Genomic DNA, 27,409 nt, shown 5'->3' with positions numbered 1-27,409 from the left:
ATTTACCCCACATTCTCCCTTCTTTTTATCTAATTCTGAATCTCAAGACATTTGGCAGCATACTCCACCTTCCTTCTACTGAGGTATTACAATTCAGATAATCACTATCTGATAAGATAAAGCCACTGTGTGTCCTTTGCATGTGGCCTATAAGGGGTTTGGGTAATACTTTGTCCTGGAAATCCATGGGAGCACAAAGCAGTCACCATTTCCTGCTCTGGCACTGGACAGATAGCTAATCTTGTCCTGCTTTTAAAAAGACTTTCTAGGTCTGGAGAGATGGCTCAGAGGTTAAGAGCACTGGCTGAGGTCCTGAGTTCAATTCCCAGCAACCACATGGTGGCACACAACCATCTGTAATGATGATCTGGTGCCCTCTTCTGGCCTGCAGCCATACATGCAGGGAGAACACTGTATACATAACAAATAATAAATAAATCTTAAAAAAAAAAAAAAGAAAGACTTTCTAGTGATACACCGGGTACCAATACTTTGTGTTCCCTACACAGTCACATCAATAGTCTACCCAAATATTTCCTCACAACCTTCTCAACTTGGATTGAACTGAGGCTGTAACTCAAAGCCCACTAATGGTTTTCCCCAAAGAACTCTCTGACATCTAAAATTCTGTCCCTTTTCTCAAAGTAGGTAGGGCAATGATGAGTTGCAAACTTGTTTTGTTCACACATTCCCAAACATGGTACTTAATGTTTGGCTCCTCTTGGAGACTAAGGATTGAAGAGTCAAGCCAGGATGTGTGTAAAGTATCAAGAGAGGTACTGACTGCTGAGGAACTCTGAGGATAGATGCCTGATGTGGGAGGCCATGTGCAACCATGCGCCATAAAAACATGCACCTGAGGCCCCTGGAGAATAACTGGAAACTGCCCACAGATCATAAGGAAAAGGAAGAAGCAAGTTTAGGAAAAGTAAACAATGAAAAACTTTGCCTCCTGTGGGATGGTGAGGATTAAACAAAATAAAACAGCACCCCCAAACTAATATACAGTTCTTCCTCCCAGGGAGATCATTCATGACCTAGGTGAAAAGCCAGAGAAGCAAGCCACCATTAAAATGGGCCTATAGGTGATCAAATGTTCAAATTATGGGAAAGAGTTTTCTAACATAAGGAAGAGTCACCCCCAAAGAACAAGGAGATTGTGTTGTCAGTAAAGATAAAGCAAGTGACATATTAGTAAAGCAAGCTACATAGTAGTTAGACAAAGGAGAGATGGGCTTGTGGTGCCTTGAGTGAGAGTGGCCTCATAGGCTCATACATTTCAATGCTTGTTCTCCAGCTGGCATAACAACTTGGGAAGGGTTAGGAGGCATGGCTTTGTTGGAGGATGTGTCACTGGGGTGGACTTTAAGGTTTTAAAAGCCCATGCTATTCCCAGTTAGCACTCTCTCTCTCTCTCTCTCTCTCTCTCTCTCTCTCTCTCTCTCTCTCTCTCTCTCTCTCTCTCTGACTCATGTTCATGGATCATGATGTAAGCTCTCAGCTACTGCTTCAACACCATGCCTGCCTGCCTGATGCCATGTGTCCCCCATGACGGTTATAGACTCACCCTCTGAAACTATAAGCCCCAACAAACTTTTTCTTCTATAAGGTGCCTCATCACAGCAAGAGAAAAGTAACTAGGATGGGGACCATATTCTAAAAGGAGAGAACCAAGGAAAAAGGAAAGAGCCAAGGCACAGTGGCTTCTGAAGATAATGGAAATGAAATCGTTGGGCATGTCAAGAATGGAATTCTGTGCAACACAAACTGGTCACCAGAACTGGGAAGCAGGGAGATTGTCATAGGCTGTAGAGGGATGGACTGGAAGGAAACTAAATAGGAGTCAGAAGGCCAGAGAGGTAGCTGTTATTAGTGAGAGCAGTGAAATCTGGACAAATAAGTGGGAGGTTGCAAAGGAGGCGAGCAGCCATGACTTGATGGCTGACCGAATATGACTAGAAGAAAAAGCAGAGAGTACCTCCAATCTGGTCACCTTGCCTTGGGTGACTGGAGTGATGGTGTCCTGGTATTTGGGAGGAAGTGGTCAGTATAAGTTGGGCATGCCAAGTTTACATTTTGAGAGGTTTAGCTAAGTGAGGGTCTCAGATTTAGTTTACTATTTAGACTGAGATCTAAGAAGAGACAGGGACTATAGAGATGAGAATTGTCTTTCAGTTGGTATGAGATGTCATAAGTTGGGATAAGATACATAGAAAACTTAAACTTACACAGGGGTGGGGGATCTATACAATATGCTTATATTGATAATGCTTCACAATGACATTGCTCAGACTGTATTATTGTCAGTAGGGCCTCAATAGACCATACACATCTCTTCACTCCAAAATAAGCAAATTATTTCTCCATTTATTTCTCCACAAACTTCTTAGAAACATTTTTTCAAGTACATATAATTTCTTCTCAAAATCATTTACAGAAGACAAATGCTCACCAGCAATGGCTTACATTCCATTAAGAAATTATTTTTTAACACCCCCCTGCATTGTTCCCCTCCTGGTTTCTAATACCTGAATAAATACCAGTTCTTAGATCAAAAGGGCCAGAGAGGGGAAGGCAGACTTTCAGCTGTCCTATCCAGGCAGGACCTGCCTCCACCTTCTTTCCTCTTCTTCTTTTGGTGCAGAAGCTCTCCTTCAGTTTCTTCAGACTGAGTCTGCACAGCTTCCTCCTCCTTTGCTACCCAGGGCCAGCAAAACACTCACCCTGGCACCCTGAATCTTCCAGATAGATTTGAAAATGGTATCTGGGTGGAAATATTCATGTGGGGTTTGGGAAGGGTTATAGTTGCTCTGGGTACGGGAGAAACAGGGCCCAAACAGACACTCTTAGGCCCCATCATCTTCTTCCTTCTTTATCGCCCTCTTCCCCTCTTCCTGATTTGCTTGTCTGGATTATGACATGGAAGGATGGGAGACTTGAATTTGCTTTTTCTTGAAATGCTGTAACTCTGGCTGATACCTAGGGGCTGTTATCTATTTCCTTGACTTCCCTGGGTACCGCTTTCTGGGGAAATGAAGAAGCCGAAGCCCTGGGAGTACGATTATGCTGGTTCCTCAAGACCCCAACCCCTTTTAACTAAGTCACATAAATAAAAGGGAGGAAAAGCGATGGTTGACTGACTGAGAGTTTTCCTAAAGGCCTCTAGTTTTTACAAGATCCTCTTGTTGATTTTGAGGGTACTGGACTTCAGCGTCTTTCCAGACGTGATGAGGTCCCCAAAGCCCTGTTGGTGGGAGAACGCATAGGCAGAGCGTCGAAGGCCTGGGTGTTTTACTTTGGTCTGGACTGGGGGTGGCAGCGGATGCTTCAAGCAAAAGTGAATCCTGTTCAGAACCTATATCCAGAGCATGGGGGACAAGGTTTTCAGAACAGAGGCCAAGGCAGAGGGAGAGGGGATCATGAATTCCATCTGTGCAGGTTCCCTCTTCCACTCACCTTGTCCACATTGACAGGCCAGAGGAGTGGCTTGAGGAAGTTGTATCCAATCACAGGGATCATACAGAGGACGGTGCTGAGTATAAGACAGAGCCACATATGTGGCTGCTTAAGGTTGTTCCTGGCCACACCTGCAAGTAGTGAACCAGGAAAGGAGAGGCTGAAACAGCTTGGGAGGGAGGTAGAATTAGGGGTGGGAGAAATCAGCCAGGGCACAGCTCCCTTCTCCAGGCCCAAGCAGGAAGTTACTCATTCCCAGACAATCTAGTCCCCCCAGAAGTAATATAAATGCAAACCAAGTCACTGTATACTTTTCCCTTCCCACAACTACCCAGCAGCAGTAATTCATCTTCCTGAAAAAACGATTGGTTTGGTGGCTGATACAATTCACATACCTTTGTCTCCCTCTAAAGGCAGGACTGGACAGAGCAGGAGTGGGAGGGTGCGCTTATAAGGGCTCTCTAGTGCATTCATGCACAAATGAGTAAGACAAGGCCAGCAAGACAGTTCAGAGGTTAGCATGCCTCCAAGCCTGAACTCCTGAGTTCTATCCTGGGACCCATATAGTAAAAGGTGGGAACCAACACCTTCAAGTTGTTATTTCTGTCTGCTCTCACATGCCCAATAAATAATTGCATAATAAATAAATGTGATAAAAATTAAAAAAAAATAGAAAGCTTTGGAGAAGAAAAATGAGATAGTGGTCCGACAAGAGGTAGGAAGCAAGTGCATATGCAAAAATAGCATTTGAATGGCAATGAGAGAGGGAAATCAGTGTAAGAGACAGTAAGGCAGTATGCCTCAGCAGAAAGGAGCGTGGACTGGAATTTCAGTTCATTTGATTGAAAAAACAAAACAAAACTAAAGACAAACAAACAAACCAAGGCTGGAGAGATGGCTCAGTGGTCGAGAGCACTTCCTGCTCTCTCAGAGGATCCTGGTTCAGTTCCCAGCACCCACATGGCAGCTCACCACAGTCTGTAATTCCAGTTCCAGGGGATCTAATACCCTCACACAGACATGCATGTAGGCAAAACACATACCTATGCGCATAAAATAAAAATCATAAAGCCAACCAACCAACCAAAGTCCCCAAAATGCTGCTAATAATTCTTGCCATGTCACTTCACACAAGACTTGTGAAGATCAAATAATCTAAGTTATTTGAAAAAAAAAATTGGAAATTCTAAAGTTAAATATTTTTCTAGGAAAATATTGCACCCCTTTGGAGCAGAGACTATTTCTATTCATATGCAACCTAAACACTAAATATGTAATACATAGTTTCTCAGTAAACGATGGATTAGCACTTTATTAGTCCTCTCCCATGCCAAACACCTGCTGATCAGGGTCTTACCTAGGAAATAGAAGGTGCTGGGGAACATTAGACACAAGCCATCACTACACAGGAAGAGTAAGACGCAAAAGTAGAGACCCAGGCTACCCCAGGTGAAGGCATGGCTTATCAGGGTCCAGGAGTTTGTCCTCAGGGCGATCTGAAAAGCACTAGCTCATGTGCAACGCTGTATAACTTGTCAGCCTCTTCAGTTCTCTAAGCCTGTAATGAAAGATGGTCCCTGCCCACCCTCCCCCCTCTCTTCACCTCCCTTTCTTGACAGGCAGGCTCCCCACCCAGTCCCCTTCCTCCTACTACAAGGGGCCACACCTCCACTGTCATCACCCAGATCAAGGTGGACTGCACTAGCAGCGAGAAAGACTGGAAGTCAGAGATGTCCTTTCCATCACTGCGTTCTGAGTTGAAGATGGTGCCCATGGGAACAAAGAATAGCACAAAGGAACTGTAGATGCCATGCATTAAACATTTCATGAATTCCTTCTTGTTGAAATACAGGTTGTGCTGTCCTGGCTCATACAGCTCTGGGTAATATAGACTCCACGTTTCATTGACATCCTGGTAACATCAGAGGGTAAGGGGAAGGTCAGGACCTTTCCATCTCTCAGAGTAGAGATGCTCTGCTTCACTTAGGCTGCTGCCAGCTGCCCAAGCATTTCCTCACAGGGTCCTTGAGAAGCGGAACCAGAGAGCTCTGAGACCGCACGATGGGAAACACTTGAGGCAGTCAGGATTTGGGAGTGACAAAGGGAACAACAATTTGGCTCAAGAGCAACTGGAAGAGAGGGCTGGAGCTTGGGAGAAGGGAGGAACTAGGGCAAAAGTCCCCAGGTTCAAGCGTTCCTTTGGTTAAACGTTCTTGTGTCAAAAGTCAATGGGCAGAGGCAGAAACATCAATTAGGATGGGCAAGTCCTTTGGAAGACGGCCTTCATCTATTGCGTTCCTCTTTGGAGACTCTAACTGGTGCCCAGACTGGAGGTTGGAGTAGAAGAGTCAGGTATCAGGACTCTTACTACAGAGGGACTCTCTAATAGGAACAGACATTGAGCCCTAGGCTGGTTTCCTGTGTCATAAGGAATTGTGTTCACAGCTCCTTACATGGCTTTTAGAACTCCCACCGAGGCCTTTCTGCAGCAGGCTGTCTCGTCCCTATTACCTCTGAATAGGCCCCTCCTTTCTCAGCTCTTTGCTTTACCAAGTCCTGGCTCAAAGCTCTGTTCCTCTCACTAACTTATGGAGGATTCCTCCTCACCTCATCCAGGTGATCATCTCCTTCCCCTGTTCTAGAAATTATTTCCTTCACACTTGGCTTTGGAGAGTTCACTTTTGCTGTCTTCCCCACTGAGTCCAGGGTTTCAGTTCTGTCTTAGAGACCTGCTCCTGGGTCTTACCTTTTCAAATAGACTCAAGCCGAGGACAGGGAGAGAAGTGTAGACCAGATTGTAGCAGGTGATAAACCAAGTATCGTACACTGTCTGGAAAGAGGAGCAAGGAGATATTTTTACATTACTTTCTTCATAAAGCCCCAGTTCAGCCTCCCAGGTCCAATGCCACCCTTCCTTGGTCCCCTACCTAGCGTGACTGAAATCTGATGTAGAGTGCCAGTCTTTCTTTGATCCTACTCTAGAACCCTCATTTCTAGACTGAGGCAAAGCCATGCTGAGCTTCCAAGATCGATCTGAAACAACCCTACTACAACCCTGCACTGTCCCCCAGGGTACAGAGAGGATACAGAGCAGCTTCCAGGGGTAGCTAGCTATAGTTCTGAACCTCTAGACAAGTGAAGCTTGAGGTTCTTCTCTTTCTCTGCTTGGTGGCATTCAGTGGCTTCTGTGGCCCTGAACATTTACTGACAGGGCAAGGGGGAAAGATGTAAGGACTCTTCTCCACTTGGGTGTTCCATCCTGGAATCTAGTGAGGGCTGCTTTCCTGACTGTTCACAGGTCAGACCATTCCCACAGACTAGACTGGCCTGACTAGGGTTGGGGTGTATCAGTCTACCCTGTCTGCTGGCTGGTGTCGGCATCTCCTGAGACAACCAGTCCTCATTGTTTTTCTTGGGATTCCTTGAGCGACTCCTGAAAGACTTCTCATAGGACAAAGGGCTCTTCTTATCACATCAAAACCTACACTTCCTTTCTAGATTGTGAGTTCATATTCAAATGTGAAATTAATTTATCATAGGAACAATTTTGTGAGTGTTGGGGAAGACTTGGGCAGCCCTAAGTACAGGTAAATATCATGACAGCCTGTCTGTCATGGTCCAAGAAGCTCCTGGAGGCTTGCCCAGTATTTAGTCTGAGCTGTATGGATGATGTATTTGGACTGTTGTCATTATTCACATACAGACTCAAAACGTAACCATTTAAAAGTACCTCAGAAGCATGTAGAATGTAACTATTATAGTTTTATGATTGTGATGGCTTAAAAACAAAGATGGCTCTTCCATATTATAATCACAAAATTAAAACCAATATTTAAAAGTGGAGAAGTCGAGTTCCCAAGGATCTGAAACCCTCTTTTGGCATTTGAGGGTACCAGGCATGCATGTGGTATAAAGCGTGTAGGCAAAACATTCATACATATAAAATAAAAAATTTAAAAGTAATACAAGTGAAGAGTTATAAGATATTATGGACAACAAAAACAAAAAGATGACTTTGGATGCTAAGAGAACTTCCAGATCCTCCAATTTTCCTTAATTATGTATGTTAAGAACTCTAGTATCAGTGTAGCTCATGGGACAGTTCTGAGGGTAGCAGTCAGTAACAGAACCTTATGATCTGGAAATGTAAGGTTAATGTAGGTTTGGGCAATATGGTTAATATAGGGTGAGGAGTTGGATGGCAACACTTCATATACTGGCTTCTAGAGAAGGAAAACTGAACCTGCCTGCTAACAGAATGGAGATTGCTCCCCACTCTCTTACCTGTGCAGAGAAGCCATTGTAGAAGGCATACCAGAAGTGCACCAGTGTAAAGGCAAAGTTTTTGTAAAAGAAGTAGCTGAGAAACTTGCACATGCGATTGTAAGACCAGCGGCCATGTAACAAGAGTAGGCGCTGAAGATAGCGGAACTGGCAGAAGGAAAAGTCACTGTTGAGCATGGCCTGCATCCCTTCATGGCCGCTGATGCCAACCCCAATATGGGCAGCTGCAATGAAACCCCAGAAATCTCTAAGACATGAAGACTGTTTGCTGGGTTCTTACCCTGGGAAGTGTAAAGGGAATGTAGAGATACAAACCTTTCATTTTTACATTTGGGACTACTATTGGGTCCCGTTAAAAATGGCAGCTCCACAGTGGAATCTTTTCTTTTTGATTGATTGCCTTTTCCCTGCACATTGGGAGACCCCTTCTTCTGCATTTTGTTTTTGATGCTGTCATTTCAAGATTGCTTGGTACAGCCAGCACTAGCTCATCTGAACTCTTTCTTACTATTCAGATAATTGTGATTTAAATTCCTTGTTATCCACAAAAGCTACTTAAATGAATTAAGAATACAGGGTGAATGCCAATCTTACACAATATTTAATTACCCACATTTATCTAAGGGGTGAAAACCCAATTTTTTGGAGAGATATGCAATATACATACTTTGTCAGTGAGAAATAAACTCCTCCAGGGACCTAAAGTGATTTTTGCTGGATAAAGCAAGATTTTTTTTTTTTGATAGAATATGAGTAACTGAATTTTCTAAAAGTTTTAATTACTCTGACAATTAACTATTCTGGTTACATTCACGGATTCCCTCATATACACCTGCATTATTACTCAATAGGGTTAATTTAAATTTCTTATTTATTTGTTTATTTGCCTTGGCCGTCCTGGAACTCGCTCTGTAGACCAGGCTGTCCTAAACTCAGAGATTCACCTGCCTCTGACTCCCTAGTGCTGGGATTAAAGGTGTGTGCCCCCATGACCAGCTAGGATCACTGAAGTTTCTAAAGTCTTAAGGACTGAAGCAAGAACACTTTCTAGACCTGAAGCAGAGGCTGGACTACCTGGTAGCATTTCCTGTGTGGTGAGATTTTGTTCACAACTCACAGGGCAACACATTTCTGGACACATACTTGAAATTTAAAGCAGGGGATTTTAGCTTGCTTCTGCTGGTATGAATTTCAGTAGATCACTCACTCCGATCCAGCCAGGGAGCCATGGCTGGTTCTAAGGGGCACGGCCTTTGCCCACAGACTTTAACAAAAGGAAGGTTCTTTCTGTGGATCCAATGCCGTCTCAGATAGATGGTACAGTAGCTGCACAGCCAGCTGTGACGTAAGGGTGTGCATGTGTTCATGAGGGCTTACCTTCATTGGATCAGTGAATTTGAGCATGCCTGTGGTTGTGGGTTTAAGTAAGAGATCCAGTGTAAAGGAGTGTGAATGGGGTTGCAAACATTAAATGCACACTTCCTAAGTTAGGTGGGAGTGTGAGTCAACACACAATACCATTCTGATCAGTTTTGCCCATGGAGGAAGGAAGGGGATAAGCCATGGATGGGGACTACTGCCCACCTCCCCTCACATGCCTTTGATCATGCCGATGTCATTGGCCCCATCCCCGATGGCCAGTGTCACCGCCTTCTTGTACCTCTTCACCAGGTCTACCACTTGGGCCTTCTGAAGGGGTGTCATTCGGCAGCAGATGACCCCCTTGCACATGCATGCTGTTCGCAGCAGCTCCAACTCCATGTTCCCTTCTAGAGCATAGGCCTGTAGCAGCAAGACACACTCAGTGTGTTACCCCAGAGTCTCCCAGCATTGGACCTTCCCTCTGTCCTCGCCTAACCTTTCTAGGGCTCCTCACAAAGTGCTCTCCCCATGAAGGGACCTGCCTCTTGAGTTAGCTCTAGATGTGAGTTAGTTCTCTCAAATCTGGCTCTACCTCTCATTGGGTCAAAATAGTCAGTGGGCCATTAGGCCAAGCGACTTTTGAAGGGTCCTCTCTGCTTGTTTGCCATGTTAGCAGGAAAAACTTGAATAAAGAATAAAGGAAGGCTTTCCTTTGGCTTCTCTTTCTTTATATACTCCTGCCTAGAGTAGCCTGGGGAAAGATGTCTTTTAGGAAAGGCCACCCCAGGGAAGGGGAGTAGGGTGGCTCATAAAATAGAGAAGGGGTTTAGTTTCCCTGAGTTGGGTTAGAACTAGGGACGAGTGACTTGGGATAAGGATAAGGTAGCTCTGTGTTACCCACCAGACTGTATCCATTGATGACCAAGCCATAGTTGCCATTGGGCACCTCGTCAATTATTTTGAAGGGAAATTTGGGTTTCCTGGCAAGACAAATGTTTATAGGATCTGATTCCAGCAGAGACTCAGGCTTCATCTTCTTTCTTGCAGTCCTGGAAATGAAAAAACCACGGTCAGAGTCTCCTCAATGTAGGAATTAAAAACAAGGTCAAAGTGGACAGGGAACGTCCAGGCCTCTACAGAACAGCGGACAGCTTTAGACTCACCATCTGCTGAGGCCAGGGTAGCCACATCCGCATTTCTCCACCCACTCTGAGTCCTTTAGGCCGAACACTTCTTTATAAAGTTATTTAACCTAATTTGGGTGTTTTGTTTGTTTCCCTTCCCTCATTTTTTCTGGTACATTTTGTGCAGGGGACCACATTTGGAGAAACATGAGTGGAAAGCCGGGGTGCAGATTTAGTCTGTGTTCCCATGTGTACCTGAGTTCTTCCAGAACAGTTTCCCTATCTGTGCCTTCCACCGTGAAAATCCCATCCATTTCCTCCTTGAATATCCTGCAGGAGTAGGCGATGTTCACAGCAGTCTCTATGGAAAAGGGAACACGGTCTCATCTTGACTGGTACTTACAGAGTCTTTACAATGCACATCACTTGAACAGGGACTGCAGGCTCAGAGCTCATTTGTCCATGTTTGTCTTGGATACAGTTAAAATGAAATGTTTTGTTTTGTTTTGTTTTTCCATGAACCAGGGAAAGTGCAGTCAAACATTCACAGGAGAGTTTCTACTTGGCATTGCCTTAGGGCTCATTTATGCATAGCCAGGATCATTCAGACATAGACTTCTCTAAAAGACCTTTCTTTATTGATGAGTATGCATGTGTGTGTCATAGCACATGTGTGGAGGTCAGAGGACAACTTGCAGGAGTTTGTATCTTCTTCTACCATATGGGTCCCAGGGATGGATGTCAGGTAGTCATGGTGTTGGTGGCAAGATTCTTCACTCTCTGAGTTGCCTTGCTTGTCTGTGGGTGTGTTTCTTTGAACAGTTCTGTTCCTATTTCTATGCTTACTTTTATGAGAATAGAGAGATGCTCAAGTCACATCATTTCTTTATATTAAGAAACCTAAAATTTGGAATAAATTAATATTAAAGAAAAAATAAAAATAAAGTTAATGTCCAGGTATGATAAAAATTTAGAAGAGAAACACATTTTTCCTCCAGACATTTATTACTAGAAGTTCTTGAAGGATTCATAGGACTGTGTGGGAGAAGCAAAGGTATTTTGAGTAGGAAAACAACCCAAACCCAGGAGTAGGAATTGAGTTTAGGAGGGACATATGGAAACAATGGTCACAATGGGGGAGATAAGGAAATGTGAATAGCAACAGACCACCTTGGTCCTTGGAGGCCAAGGAGATGTTTTCAGTGTTTAGAGAATCACCATGGTGATTCTGTGGGTCCCTGGGCAGAGGGGTAATATAAAAGTAGTATATGTGAGAGCCATTAAGTTGATGTTGTATGTAGACTCTGCTGAGATTAGTAAGGGCAAGAGGCAGAGAGAGCAGACAGCAGGGATGAAGGCTGAACAGGGTAGGTGGTGGCAGTCAGGATTTTCAGATGAGAGGGTGGAATGTGGTAAGGAAACAGATCTTTGGGACAGCAGAAAGGGTACTGTTAAAGACAACATTGTAAAGTTAAAGTTCTTATACTGTCCATTCTTTCCTGATGGGTCACATATGATTTGTCTCTGCCACCAGTGACCACCAATACAAAGTAAATGACAAATTATAAACAAAAGTGAGCAGGAAGCTAGGCATCTGGCAAGGACTTGATGAGATGTACAGGTATTTGTCCAGGCTAGTAGTCTCCTTTACCTTGCTTATCACCAGTCAGAACCCACACTTTAATTTTGGCTTTGCTCAGGGTGACGATTGTCTCAGGCACTCCGATTTGAAGCTTGTCTTCTATGGCTGTGGCCCCTAGTAACTTCAGAAAGGAGACACTGGTGAGTGAGGTCAAGGATGAAAGCTAAGTGCACCCTAAAGACTGTGTGCACACGCACCTCAGCACCCTGAGCTGACTCTGCTGGGGTCCCAGAGGGGAAAGTCAGCACGCTGTGCCTCTAACACACACAGTTGTTTGTTTGTTTTTCAAGACAGGGTTTGTCTGTGTAGCCTCTGCCTCCTGAGTGCTGGGATTAAAGGCATGGTCCACCACACCTGGCAACATGCAGTATTTTTTTACACACTGAAATCAAATTTAGAAACACAGCATTAGAGACGGGAGACAGAAGAGCCTCGCCCAGTGGTACATGAAGCTATGTGCTCACACCAAACCTTTACTTCTCCTGGCTTCACAGCACATGTCCTGGCTGGTTTGACCCCACTGAGACCGCTGGAGACTGTCACGACTTTCCACCTCACTGGATTAGTAGAATCTTGGTCTAACATTAAGCATTCTGTTTATAGTATTCCTAAGGTGCTGACATGGGGTAATCCCCACAACTAAACTGAGACTCGGGGTGACTAAGGCAGAGCGGAAGGAAAGCTGAGGTCTCCACCATTCTCTTTGGCTGTCAGTAATTCCTCTTTTTGTAGTAGAGCCAGCCTTGTCAGTCTGGTAACAAACAACACACACCTTTTTAGGGTCATCTTAACTCCCCCCCCCCCCCCCGAGACAGTCAGGGTTTCTCTGTATAGTCTTGTCTATCCTAGAATTAGCTCTGTAGAGCAGGCTGGACTCAAACTCAGAGATCTGCCTGCCTCAGTTTGGGATTAAAGGTGTGGGCCTCCACTGCTGGGCAACTTCTCCCTTTGTTATGCCCATAATCCAACCCGCCTGCACATTCTGTTGACTCCTTCTTTAGGAGAACACTGCCCATCCTGTACCTACCCTCTCCCTGGTAGCTGTTCTGCAGCTGGAGACCCTCCAGTGGTTTCCGACCCTTCAGTATCAGGCATCAGTCACACTGGCCTATGAGGGCTCTCACCTGCTGTCTCAGGGCCTTCGTCTGCCCCCTTCACTCATCCCGATCCCACAATCTGCTCTTTAACAGGTTAAGCCTGCCCTTGGCGGGGTCTTTCCTGTTGTCATCACAGTGTGTAAAGAGCGCAGCCAAAGAGCAGCTTGGCTTGGCTTCCTGAGGACTCTCTTAGATGCCTTCTGAACAGACTAAAAGCCTTGTAATAAAACAGTGCCTCCACCCCTTCAAACCTAAAGTGCACGCTGACTTTCTCTTCTGACATTATTTCTTTTTTTTTTTCCTGTAATATTTTCACCACCTAACATACTACATATATTACTTTTTGCCCATTTTGTCTGCTGGCACATAGGACACAGTGGTTCATAGGCATCACTTATATGTATTGATGAGTAAATTATTCTGTCTTGATTATGACACTAAGTCATTCTGAATTATCAGATCTGTACAGTATTCAGATCTTTACTTCCAGGTTAATTCCTCATTCCGTTCCTTTCTTCCTCATCCCTTTCTTCCTTTATTTTGAGACAGAATCTTGATCTTGCTATGTAGCTGAGGATGAGCCTGAAGCTCTGATCCTCCTGCCACCCCCTCCCCAGTGGTGCAATTACAGGATTGCGTTCCCATCCCCAGCTTTACGTCACACTCGAGATGGAACCCAGGGCTTTGTGCATACTAGGTCAGCACCCTATCAACTGTGCTATATTCCTAGCTCAAGATTACGTAGTTTCTTTGAGAAGATTTTGAGGGATAAGAAGAAAGACTTAAAAAAAAAAAAAAAAGACTATAGCCAGAACAACTTTTCATAATGGATTTAGAAGATTCTGGCTATGTTCAATCAACATACATCCCTGTACTTAGTTTCCCAGGCACAAAGTTTTGGGCTTTCTTGTTGAGCTTACTTCTCTTTCTCCCAGAGAAAGCCTCGTGTGTTGGTCCTGTGGAGGTCACTCAGTCTACTAGCTGCCATCCTTACCATCTCTGCTCTCAGTCTGTCTTGAGTTTCTTCATACTCACTATCAAGTCTCTTTCAACTTCTTCATAGACCATAGTTAGTTTTCTTTCTCGATCCTCCAAAGTCAGGCAGGCTTCAGTGTGCTTTTTAATCCATGTCTGGAAAAATGCATTATCGAGCTCTCGGTAAGCTATCATGAGGGTGCGGAGGCCTTCACTGGCAAAATCCTGGAAGATACACATATGTGCCAAATCTGAGCTGGGTAAGGCTGAGATAAGAGACTGGCAGAATGACTGACTCCATAGGTGCCATCTGCCTGTAAAATAGGGTTCCATGGTTAGTAGCATAGTCTTGGACTTCCTAAGTAAAATGTGTGTTATCACAGCTATGAAGACTGGGATAGGAAGCTCCTAAGCTCCAGGCCAGTCTAGGCTATGTTTGGATTTCCTTCTTCTAAGATTAAAAGAATAAGAATAAATTCCTTACAGAAACAATAATGATGATGATGGCATGGAAATGGAGAGAATAATAAGCTAAGGAGGAGTTGTTATAAAATGATGTTACATAAAAAGGTGCTACTACTTTTTTTTGCAATACACATTCAGTTTTTCCTCCTCATTCTTTCTCCATCAAGTGTTTGTCAACTTAGATAACACATGCTTGTAATCTGTCAGCATCTTACTGTGCAGCTAAGACCCTATAGACTACTGTGCTAATGAACCACAGCAGACATTTTCTTGGGTGTGTTAATATGCTTATTCTTCAGCCACAGATATATCTTAGTTAGCCATAGCTAGCCATGTTGCAGGGGTATAGCTTGGTCATTAGGAGGCCTGGGTCAGAATGTGGGTACTTTAGACCAGAACTCACCAAGATTCTATATTTGTGCTGTTAAAGTGAATGAGAACCCACTGGCATTATAAGATCAGAGAAAACATAAATTCATTTTTATGCCTTGTTTAACTTCTCAATTGATGCTAACTTCCAGGTATAAAGAATGTTAAGGCAATATCCACAGGGAATGCCAAATCTTAAGTATTTGTCCAGTAGGGCAGTAGAAGATCTCCAGAGACTTGAGAAGGGAGTGATAATGAAAGAAACTGATTTGTATTGCATATAGGTAAGAGGACAAAACACCAACAGATTCATTAATCCATTTGACAAATCACTCTACAGAATATGCTAACATCTCTCATCCCTACTTGTATATTTTTCTTTTCTCTCAGCATTGGCAAACCATGGCCTGGTGACCAAAGCCTTCCTGCCACCTGTTTTTATATGGCCAATGCTGATTTCTTTTTTAGTGGGCCTGTGGCTGTACTTGTGTGTTGGAGTCTGACTTTTAAGTGCATTATAAGTGACCCCTTAAGGTAGGCACCAGGAAACATGTCCAAAGGTCTAAAATGGTTTTATGACCATCCTCTGAAGCCTAGCTGGGGATGTATTCTCTGGGAAGGTAATCTAGATAACAGAGCAGGTCATGAGAAAATACTGGGATCTCCATAGGAACAAGATGGAAGGACTCATTTCTTAAAACTTGAGATATGGAACCCAGCCTGGTGGTGCTGGCCTTTAATCCCAGCACTCGGAAGGCAGAGGCAGAGGCCAGCCTGGTCTACAAAGCTTCACAGAGAAACCCTGACTCAAAAAAACCCAAACAAACAAAAACAGAAAAAACCTTGAGATATGGGCTGGCAGGATGGCTTTGTGGGTAAAGGCTCTTTGGCCAAGCCTGACACCCAGCATTAGATTTCTAGGGCTTACACGGTAGAAGAGAGCCAAATCCTGCAAATTGTCCTCTGATGGCTAACTGGTGCCATGGTACTCATTCACCCACATATGTACACAGACAAATACATTTCAAAACTTAACATATATAATTCACCATTTTAAAACACATAACTTACTTTATAATTCACCTCGTTTGTAGGATGCTCACCATTATCTAATGCTGGAAAATGCCTCCAGAGAAACACACGTCCGTTAGCAGCCATTCTCCACTCCTTTTCTCCCTATCCCCTGGCAACTTCTAACTTATTTTCCGTTTTGCATTTAAAAACACTTATTTACTCTCTCTGTGTGTGTGTGTGTGTGTGTGTGTGTGTGTGTGTGTGTGTGTGTGTGTGTGTGTGTGTATAAGTTTGTGGACAACTTGTGGAAGTTAGTTCTCTTCTTCCACTGTGTGGATCCTGACTCAGCTAGCTTATCAGGCTTTATCTGCTGAGCCTAGCCAGAATTTACTTTTTTCTCTGTAGATTTGTAAGTTGAATCACAAAATGCTATTTCCGTGTAGCATGTTTTCAAGGTTCATCTATAGCAACATGTACTTCATTCCCTTTCATTTCCAAAAATTGCTTTGTAGGGAAAAAAGTACATTTTATTTATTCCTTTACCTGTTGATGGACATTTGGGCTACTCCAGCCATTTTGCAATCATGAATAATCTGCTGTAAACATTCATGTATGATTTTTCTGTGGGTGTGTTTTTATTTCTCTGGAAACAAACTAGAAATGGAATTTATGAGTCATGTGATTACTAATTGTTTTAGGAAATGCAAGACTGTTTTCCCAATGCCCATGCTATTTTACCTTTTTATCAGCAATGTATGAGGGTTATACTTTCCTACATCTAGATGACATTTATTATGGTCTGGTCATCTGTTTTAAACTTCCTGGTGTAGGGAAAAGCAGTATTTCATGTTTTTTTTTAATTTGTATTTTTCTAATAACTAATTATGTCAAGCATCTTTTCATGTGTTTACTGGATATTTGTTCTCTGATTTCTATGTGTTAATGCATAATAAAATCGTATTTCCTACAATCTACTTCATAAAGTATTTTACTGATTTGCTCCTCATTCTCCAGCCTGACTTTTGTTCTTTCCTTATACTGCTAGCCTTTTACATAGACAGGTATAGTGTTAGAAACCTCAGAGTGTATTGATCTGGTTTCCCTTTCTTGTGACAGCAAGCTGAGGCCATTGTTTTATATATATATATGTGTGTGTGTGTGTGTGTGTGTGTGTGTATCTCCCAAGTGCTAGTGGGAAGAAGCAGAATAAGATATAGAGAGGGAAGGTGCCCTCAAGGATTTGATACCAGATAGTCACTAAAATAGCCTAGTGCTTGCTTTCTGTTGTGTACCCTAAAAGGATCATGTCTTGTGGAGTAAGGGTTCCATATTAGCAGACCATATTCAGAAGCAATTACCAGGTCTGGAGGATCTCTAGAGGCAAGAATCATAGAACTATTCTGATCACTGTATGTGATTTACAGATATGACCCTTGTTATACCTCTAGGTCTTGTCCCACATAGTTCTTTGACACAGAAGTTGGAAATGTGGCGAGAATACCACAAAATAAAATAGCTATAGTCTTTGGTCAAGCAAAGAAAATGGATGCCAACACATACCCATACAGAAACACCCTAACGCAGGAACATGCTACTGGCCATATGTCCAGATGTAGAGAACCGCCCACAGCCCCATCTGCTTCCACCGCAACACTTACATCCAAGTGATCCATGGTCACCTCACTAAGGGATGCACAGGATGGATGGAGCAGCTCATATATGATGCTGTCTGCTCCCTTGCAGAACAACATGACCCGATCTTCAGGTGTCCGAACTAAAGATGAGCAAATTAAGCAAAAATAACCACATAGGCCTACTGTTTAAGAATTTGTCTGGGTTCATTGAGGGATGTAAGGGGGCTGTTCCCCATAATATTTATTTCTGATACCTCTGGAGGCTAAAAACTCAATGGAGTGGTCACATAGGATAGATCATATGGTAAGGGCCAGATAGTGACAGAGAAACTTTTCAAAACAATTCTTCTGTGGGTTCAGTATCCATCATGGAAGAATCTGATGCAGAATATTTAGTTGTTTTTGTTTTGCTTTGTGAGGCAGGGTCTCACTATTATCTGAGGCTGGGGCTTAGAACTTGCCACAAAATATTTAAAATTTTTTTTGATCTATAGTTGGCTGAATCTATATTCAGCAAGGAGGGCCACCTATATTATGGCTCCCAGTTCTTATGCCATGTACATGCTTTATGGATTAATTTTATGTCCTCATCTTAGAATTGAGGGTAGTGGCAAGTCACTAGCAGAAATACCAGAGTCCCTATGTATATATAAGACATAATTTAAAGGAGATAAGAGGTGAAGTACGTGCATTTGAGGCAAAATATCTGGGAGAAGTCATGTTAGTGGGAGAAAGAATTTATGTGTAGATTTTAAAAAGTCAATTTGCAAATGTACACAAAGGACAAAAGAGAAGCTGAGTTGGGGGAAGCACTCACCAACAACAGACATCCTCTTGCGCTCATTGCTGAAGTCCAAAATAGCCAGCAACTGGTAAACTCGGATCTTCCCCATTTCGATCACTGTGATTGTTTCAGATGTGCGGGAACAGAACACAAAGCCAAAATTCCTAGTGGCAGTGACCAGGGCACCTTCATCTGGTGACTGAGCTTGGTACATCAGCTTACCTGACGAGAGAAAAAGGTAACAGAACCTGCAGAGATGAGCAACATAAGTCCACCCAGAGGTAATACCATATTTCAAGTGGCTCACATAGAGGAGCCCAGAAAGGGATATATTTCTTCAAAACTTCCTTACATGCCTAGCCCTAAAAGGTTAAGAACACTGGCTGCTTATTGAAAGGACCAGAGTTCTATTCCCAGCACCCACATGTTGGCTTACAACCATCTATAACTCTATCCCAAGATATCTGATGCCCTCAAATGGACACTTGGGGTTTACCAGGCATGTACATGGTGCACAGACATACCTACAGGCAAAATGCATATATATAAAAATAAATCTTAAGCTGGGCATGGTGGTGCAAACCTTTAATTCTAGCACCCAGGAGACAGAGGCAGGAGGATCTCTGTGAATTTGAGGCCAACCTGGTCTACACAGTGAATTCCAAGACAGCCAGGTCTACATAGAGAAACCTTGCCTCAAAAAGAAGGACCCAGATTCAATTTCCAGCACCTACATGGTGCTGTAACTCCAGTACCAGAGAATCCAATGCCCTCTTCTGACTCCTCAAGGACCAGGCACATAAGTGGTATACAGACATACATGTAGGCAAAACATGCGTACACTTAAAATAATAATAATAAAATAAAAACATTGTCTTAAGAAGAAAGACTTAATAATGAATAAACAGTAATTTCTCATTTGTTGTTGAAAAATTTGGGAAATTAATGGATGAATTTGTCATACTAAAGAAACTAAGGTACATGGTGATAACTGAGGCACACTGTAAGTGACCAGAGGACAACTCAATTCACCCTCCAGGAAGTCTCATCAAAGACAGTGGGACTGGCCAGGTGGATCTGTTTCAGAACCCAGAGAGCCTCAAGAGAAAAACCTCTTCAGAGGGCACTAAGTTTGACCCCTGTTCAGCGACCGACTCCTTCCCTAAACCAGCTCGCTACTCACCTTGTTTATCGTTCCACTGCTGGCCAGTACCCCCTTGTTAGAACGTTCTTTCTTAGGTTAGATGGCTCAGCCTGTATCACACCACCCCACTTTCAACCAGTCCTGACTTTGGAGCACAGTGCCAGTCCATGGGGCTCAGGCGCATACTCACCTTCCATCTTCTCTTCGGACATCACCGTGTGGCACAATGACAGGCAGCGGAAGAACAAGCACACAAAGTGGTCCCCGCTCTTCACGGCTTCCACCAAGGAATTATCGTAGAACGAAAACTTAGGGTCGGCCAGGTGGTTGTAGGAGAAGTCGACCTTGTTATTCTGGAATATAAACACCAGGGCAAAGTTCTTAGCCACGTTGGGGTTACTGCTGTGACAAGATCTATCAGGAAGTGAGAAGGGAGAGCAGGAGAGATGGCAAATGCACCAATGAGGGTGTGCCTACTGACCTGGGCTGTTCATTTGTTTGTACCAGGAAGAACCATCCCACAGGACACACATGGCTTGGTGGACCTCCTGCCCCCTTGCACTCTTGTTATTCTAAACAACCAATGGTGATCTTGATATTTGACTTTTCCAGTTCCCCAACCCATCTGATAATGAAGTGTGAGGATATGAAGACTAACTTGTAGTGGCATCTTGCCTTGTAGTGGTGGCCACGCCCTTTGGACATGGTTTCAGGTACAGAATGTGACCCCGTTAAGGTAGAGGAACTGTGGGCACGCGCTCTCTTGGGTGGCGGACAGCATCAAAAGGAGATAGACTGCGTCTTCTGGAGCACGAAGGCTGCTATTTACTCTTATCTGTGGCAGTTGTTCCCCAATAAGACACCTACTTATCATTTTATCTTGGGTCTAGTGAACTCATTTAAACCCCACCTTCAACTGATGCCCAACGTGGGGCATGAACCCATAACCCTAAGATTGAGAGCCTCATGCTTTACTGACTGAGCTAGCCGTTGGTCAGACTTGGGGATCTCTTTTAGAAAAGTTTAAAAGGTATGGATGGAATGGGATATAGGTAGATTAACATATCTTCTTGTGAACTATTTTAGCAACTATTAGCTATAGACAATTTATATTATTATAGATTCTTCTATGTTGAAACTTATGTAAAATTAACTTTGTATTTCTGTCTTGAATAATTTGCATATTATATTTTGTCATACTGTGTAGGGCCTTCTTTCTGTTTATGATGTTTAGTGCACAAATATAAAACTATCTTTATCATATTCTATGTATGTGTGCTTAAGACATTTTGTATATTGATACAATTTGGCTATTTTTATCATGTTGCACCACACAGTACTACCTCTGGTCAAGACATTTCAGTTCTACCTCTGTTTTAGAGATTTACATATATATGTTATATTTATAAATTTGAGGTCATTGTCCTTATGTTACACATTGGTTTTAAGATTGTTTAAATTGCTTTGGGAAGCTTCAGTCACTGAACAATTATGTTTCTGAGAATTACAGATTATAGTTACCCAAGCTTCTTATACCTTATGATGTTAGTCAGATTCTAGATGTGCTCAGAGATGTACCCAACATGGATATTTGATCTTCAAACACTTCTAAGACTGACAGAATATGACATTTAAATGTTTTAATAATTTAGAACTCTGTTGACATGAGACACAATTGCTCCTGACAGCACCGAGCTATTTCCAAGAGTATGATGGGTACCAATGACACTACATTTGGAGTTTGTTCTCTCCTTGGCTACTGGTCTCTTGGGCATAGAACTGCCCCCATCTCGAACTCTGACTTTGGACATGCTATCCTAACTGGGCTAGCAGGAGATAAACTTAAAGAGACTGCTGAACCTTGCCAAGGCAGAGTAGGACAGTCTTTCAATATCCCTGCTTCCGTGTTGGTCTGTCAGATACTTTTGGCCTTATCCAAAGTTGGTTGCCTCGACGTTACTGTGAGATCTTGGGTGACTGTTCAGGTAGCTTGCTGTTTCTGTCATTGTTTGCACCTTTAGGAAGTCACACGCTTGTACTTCCTGTTTACCCTAGTAATGTCATTTTTTTTTCCTCAGGTCTTTGATGAGATTGAAGACTAGACAGTCACAGCTAATATCCTCTCTTATCTTAGATAGAAAATACTAGGTACAAGACTTAGACTTTCCAGATTAGGACAGCAATCAGAATAATCTCTATTATATGCTATTACCCTGAAACTGGACATGTAGAATTTGTCTACTGCTCAGCGTTGCTCTTGCTGGTTGTAGGTCTACTTGGGTATGTTTTTATCTTTCCTTCTCCTGTAATATACTTGACATTTGTTATCTTTGATATAGTTTTTGTATCAGGCTTAAAACTGTCTTCTTCAGACAAAAAGGGGAATTGTAGTGGCATCTAGCCTTGCCAGTAAACTTGTCGTGGTCACACTCTTTGGGCATAGTTTCAGGTGAAGATGTGACCTCTTTAAGGTAGAGGAGCTGCGGGTGCGCAATCTCTTGTGTGGCAGAGGGCATCGGAAGGGCAGAGACTGCATCTTCTAGAGCAGGAAGGTATCAGTTATTTATTCTTATCTGTGTAAGTGCTTCCCCAATGAAACACCTACTTATCATTTTATTGTGGATTTAGTGAACTCATTAAAACCCTGCCTTCACTAACTGCTCTCTGTTAGAAATTGGTGTCTGAGAAAATTCTTATTTCTGGTGTCTTCTGTCTGATTTAGGGGACTAAGGAAAGAATAGGCCCCGGGAACAATGGTATCACTGTGATAGGTCCCATGGAGAAAAAGTGGGCTGGGGAAGAATGCTGGAAATGCCACGTGGCAAGCTTCAGTACATTCTTGCTTACGTATTAACATTGCCTGACCTATACACATCCCTGGCTCTTCCTGCCTCTAACTCTCATGGTCTGACCTAGTTTTTTTTTTTTTTTTTTTTTTTTTCTATTTAGTCCTTGCCCCAATCTGTGGATCTAAAATTCACTATTTGCCTGCTTATGACCTTGGCCTTGCAGACATTGACTCCTTGCAGTCGCCATGAGCAAACACTGGCCTGAAGACTGCAGTCTGTTAACATCCTTGCCCAGTTCATACCAGAATTCCCACAAATCTTTCTCCAGTTCTTCTTAGTTGTGCTATTGCCTGTGCTGGGCCCTAGGATTCAAGCACACACACAGCTGTTCTGCTTGGCATAATGATACAGAAAAGGGGTTTGTAGTAGCCTATGCTGGCTCTCCTGCAGATCTCATCTAGCAAGAGTTTTCCCAGAGGAAGCAGTCTCTAGATCCAAGCTCTAGACTTAGCCTGCCATAAAGGCATGAACTCTTAGGAGCTTGTGGGTTCAGAAGTTTAAGAGAAACCATTATACAGCAGCTTTCCCCTCTTAAACTGTCACATTCTCTGAAATAACAGGCTGGAGATAAGATTGGAGAGAAAGGCAAGGGCCAGCTCCTGCATTGCGGTATTATTTGGAACATAGCATAACAGCAACTTTGCACCAGAATGAGTGACCAATCAAATCTGTCAGAAAGTCTTCTGGAATCTGTATGGAGAGTATATTAAAAGTACCAAGATGAAACAAGGAGACCAGCTAGGAGACTATTCAGTGATTCACAAGAGAAATGATAAAGAACTAACACAAATGTTAAATCAAAGATGAATTTGAAAACCCAGGGAGCTGGAGTTAGTATAACGTGGGGCATAGGAGTAAAAGAAGGAGTTAAGAACAATTTTACATTTCCCTATTCGAACCAGAGAGTGAGATAGAAAGTGAGACTCTTTACTGTAAAGATAGGATGTCCAGTAGGGTATGGAAGTCTGTGACGGTGGAATAACTGCCTGCACAGGTAGTAATGTAAGTTGCCACTGTACACATAATTTTGAAGCTCAGGAAAGTGATCTAAGTAAATTTAAAAAAATCTTTCCTCCCAGAGGAGTAATATGTGATAATAGAAATCAAGCTACCACCAGCCTAGAAGCTTCCTCCCTACTTGATAGCTTTGTAGCTGCGAGTTGCTATGTACACTACTAGGGGAGACAAGTATTCATTAGTCTTACCCAACTGTTAACCCTGCTAGCTACAATAAAAAATTGTCCTGGCAAAGTATGCCCACTGGTGCAATCATGGCACAAATGTTATGACAGTGACCAACCACTCTCTGATTGGATTTGAGGCCTGTTCCAGAAGACAGAATTCATGCCTGGCACTGTGTTTTTGTTTTGTTTGGACATTTATTTTTAAATTTAAATTTGAAACAAGCTTGTTTTACATGTCAATCCCAGTTCCCTCTCCTCCCCTCCCCTGTCTCCCCCCCAACCCCTATTCCATCCCCTTTCTGCTCCCCAGGGAGGGTGAGGCCTTCCATGGGGATTCTTCAAAGTCTGTCATTTCATTTGGATCAGGGCCTAGGACCTCCCTCATGTGTCTAGGCTGTGATAGTATCCCTCTATGTGGAATGGGCTCCCAAAATCCATTCATACACTAGGGATAAATACTGGTCCACTACCAGAGGCCCCATAGACTGCCTAGGCCTCATTCAGGGGGGTCTGGGTCAGTCCTATGCTGGTTTCCAAGCTATCAGACTGGGGTGGATGAGCTCCCCCTTGTTCAGGTCAATTGTTTCTGTGGGTTTCTCCAGCTTGGTCTTGACCCCTTTGCTCATTACTCCTCCCTCTCTGCAACTGGATTCCAGGAGTTCGGCTCAGGCCTGGCACTGTTAACAGCGCCAAGAACCCACGGTTAGGTAGGACACAGGCCATAGAGGAGAGATTACTAGTATTACTCTGCTAAATTAACATTGCATTGTTCAGCTCTCATCAGGGAAGCCTCTTTCTTCAGTAGATGATCATTAATATAGAGACTCACAACTACAAGGTTTTGTTTTTGATAAAAGCACCGATTGTTTTTCTATTTACTACCTCAATTCTTTGGATTGATAGGAATAAGATGGCCACTCAGAGTTAGCTGCATGTAAGTGCCTAAGGATCTAGCAAGCAGGGATAATACAAGGGTAGACATTCTAAAAAGAGATATTTAAAATCAAACCCACACATAAAAACTGAGTTCCGGTACTGAGAAAAACAATAAAACAAACTAGATAGAGACAGATGGTTTTATAACTAGTACACAATGTGTCAACAAAGGAAAAAAAGTCAATATATTTGAACATAATTTCAAAACTGTATGTTAGAACCATTTAGATTTTTTATTTTGTATATGAATATTTGCCTGAATGTCTGTAAGTGGGCCATGTGCATGCCTGGTGAGTGTCAGAAACCCTGGACTGGAGTTGCAGATGGTTGTGGACCACGTGTGGGTGCTGGAACTGAACCCAGGTCTACTCAAAGAGCAGCAAGTGTTCTTAACGGCTGAGCTGTCTCTTTAGCTCCCACAGAAAAATATTTAAATGCACTAAAAACAGAGCCAACGGGATGGTTCAGCAACTTGAATTTGACCCCCAGGACCCCATGGTAGAAAGGAAGAACAAGTTCCTGAAAATGATCCTCTGACCTCCACAAGCACATTGTGACAGCACTCTCTCAAACAAATACAAATGTAATTAAAACAGTAAGGACCTAAAGACTTAAAGATAAAATGAGAATGATAGTGCTAACAAATGTGCTAGTGAAAGGAAGAATTATTTTTACTATATAAAGACCACTGACAAGTAAGAATGGAGGGAAAGAACATGAATAGACCTAAAAAAAAAAAAGTGGGCAATAAAGAGATATGTGAGGGGACAGAAGGATACACAATGATTCAGCCTAATTGGTAATCATAGCCTGGTAAATTAATTAATGAGATACTGCATGGAGATGTGGATACTAAGCCACAGGGGCAGGTGAAGAGTAAGAGTCCTTCCTAAGAGTGTCATTAGAGAGGACCAATTGTGCTATACATCTCAAAAAGCCAAAAAAGGAGCATTCTGAATATATTAAACAAAGAAATGACAAATGCTTGAGGGATATATTTACCCTGACATGAACCTTACACAATGTATACATGGCATGGTGGCACACACCTTTAATCCCAGCATGAGGAGGCAGAGGCAGGCGGACGATCTCTTTGAGTTTGAGGCCAGCCTGGCTGGTCTATAAAGTGAGTTACAGGATAACCAGGGCTGTTACACAGAGAAACCCTGTCTCAAAAAATTAAAACAAAACAAAAATGAAGGAAAGGAAGGAAGGAAGGAAGGAAAGAAGGAAGGAAGGAAGGAAGGAAGAAGGTGTGGAGTGTCACCCTGGTCACGGTGTCTCTTCATAGCAATAGAACAGTAACTCACACAGTAGGTATATTCTTTAAGACCTAAGTTGAATTTGCCTTGCTGGATTTTGGTTTTGTTTTACTTTGTGTATTAGTCAGGGTTATGTAGAGGAATACAACTTATAGAATATATGATGGGAGATGTCATTCTGTAAATATGTTTCTCTTATTGGTTAATGAATAAAGCACTGTTGGCTAATAGGAAGACAAGATAGGCATTACAAGGAGACAAGGAGGATTCTGGGAGATGTAGGAGGAGAGTCAAGATGTAGGGAGTTGAGAGAAGTCCAGACCCTCTCTCGGGTAAGATAAGACCATGTGGAAACACTTAGATTAATAAAAATGGGTTAATATTTAAGACAGAGCTAGGCAACAAGAAATGCTAGTAACAGGCCAACAGCTTTATATCTAATACTGCATCTCTGTGTGTTATTTGGAGATGATGTGACTGTGGGACCAGGCTGGTGGGAAAACTGCACATAACATATATATATATATATATATATATATATATATATATAAGTTTATATATTATATTTACATATAAATGTAATTTATATGTATGTATACATATATAGAGGAAAAAAGTGGACAACAGAAAGAGAGGGAGGGAGGGAGAGAGGCAGTTTACTAGAATGGCTTACAGGCTAAGTCCAACAATGACTGTCTACCAACAGAAGGTCCAAGAATCCAGTAGTTATTCAGTTTGTCTTTAGTATACACCAGGATCCCGAAGAAGTAGGCTCTAATGCCACCGATGGGATCGAATTACTGGGGACTGAGGGCAAGTGGGCAAAGAGAACAAACCTCCTTATTCTTCCCACCTCAAAAGACCCATATTAAAAGTGAGCCTTTACCCTTCAAACGATTTAAGGAAAAAAAACCCTCACAGGTGCACCCAGCCACTAGGTTTTAGTTAATTCCAGAGGTAGTCAGATTGACAACCAAGAACCCATCACAAGAATAGCCACCGTAAGTCCACCCCTCATCAACCTGATATACAATCATAGCTCCTTATGTTGTGAAAACAATAACGAGGTCACTATTATGCCTAACATGATATAATTATCTATATACAATCACAAACATATTATACATTTAATCAGGTCATAATTATGCCTAATATGATATAACTATCCTTCATATAGCTGTAAACACGTTATAAATTTAGAAAGTCCCTTAAGGGTCATTCTTTTAAACTTAAATATGATAACCACTGTCATTCTCTTAATTATTGTTAATTATATGACAAAGAAATTAAGAGAAAAACATCTGTACAATATATTCTTAACAAAATATGACACAAACACCCATGTCAGTTGTAATCCTTGTTTCTGTAACTGGTCACATGGCCTTAGCGGTATTTATAGCTACCTTCCTCTGCTATCCATTCTGCATTCCCTCTGCCCTTAGCAAGCACCTCAGCAGGGCCTGCTCTTTTCCTGGCGTGACCCACACCTTCATTTCTCAAGGGGCTGCGCCCTTTGTTATCTCGCCTGGATTAGGCTGTTGTCATTTCCCATTGACATTAATCACAGGACATGGCAGCACCAAGAGAAACCCTAAGGCAATAGTTTTCAATCCATGGGTCATGGTCCTTTCTCAGGTCACATATTAGATAACCTGAAGATCAAATATTTACATGATGATTCATACTAGTAGCAAAATTACAGTTATGAAATAACAGTGAAACAATCTTAAGGTTGGGGGTCACTGCAATGTGAGAAACTATATTAAAGGGTCCCAGAATTAGGAAGGTTAAGAACCACTGCCCTATAGGATCTTTGCACTCCAGAGAT

At 42.6% G+C, this 27,409-nt stretch overlaps 1 protein-coding gene across 1 annotated transcript in view; it reads right to left on the bottom strand.

Annotated features, from left to right (window-relative positions):
* Nucleotides 1-2,913: 2,913 nt before the first annotated feature.
* Nucleotides 2,914-27,409, bottom strand: part of LOC127224569 (phospholipid-transporting ATPase FetA) — a 120,696-nt gene continuing 96,200 nt past the window's right edge. The window contains exons 15-28 of the mRNA XM_051187610.1: nucleotides 19,541-19,703; nucleotides 18,240-18,428; nucleotides 17,447-17,562; nucleotides 14,001-14,165; nucleotides 11,878-11,989; nucleotides 10,482-10,587; nucleotides 10,004-10,151; nucleotides 9,339-9,522; nucleotides 7,741-7,964; nucleotides 6,203-6,286; nucleotides 5,123-5,368; nucleotides 4,814-4,952; nucleotides 3,457-3,587; nucleotides 2,914-3,355 (exon numbers count right to left, since the gene is read on the bottom strand). Coding sequence (XP_051043567.1) covers nucleotides 3,170-3,355; nucleotides 3,457-3,587; nucleotides 4,814-4,952; nucleotides 5,123-5,368; nucleotides 6,203-6,286; nucleotides 7,741-7,964; nucleotides 9,339-9,522; nucleotides 10,004-10,151; nucleotides 10,482-10,587; nucleotides 11,878-11,989; nucleotides 14,001-14,165; nucleotides 17,447-17,562; nucleotides 18,240-18,428; nucleotides 19,541-19,703 — 2,193 coding nt within the window. The 3' untranslated portion in view covers nucleotides 2,914-3,169. The remainder of the gene's footprint in view (nucleotides 3,356-3,456; nucleotides 3,588-4,813; nucleotides 4,953-5,122; nucleotides 5,369-6,202; nucleotides 6,287-7,740; nucleotides 7,965-9,338; nucleotides 9,523-10,003; nucleotides 10,152-10,481; nucleotides 10,588-11,877; nucleotides 11,990-14,000; nucleotides 14,166-17,446; nucleotides 17,563-18,239; nucleotides 18,429-19,540; nucleotides 19,704-27,409) is intronic.

The sequence above is a fragment of the Phodopus roborovskii genome, unplaced genomic scaffold, assembly GCF_943737965.1.
Source record: "Phodopus roborovskii unplaced genomic scaffold, PHOROB, whole genome shotgun sequence".
NCBI classification, from domain to species: Eukaryota; Metazoa; Chordata; class Mammalia; order Rodentia; family Cricetidae; genus Phodopus; species Phodopus roborovskii.
The sequence above is the reverse complement of the archived record's forward strand: the minus strand, read 5'-3'. Positions and strand labels throughout refer to the sequence as shown.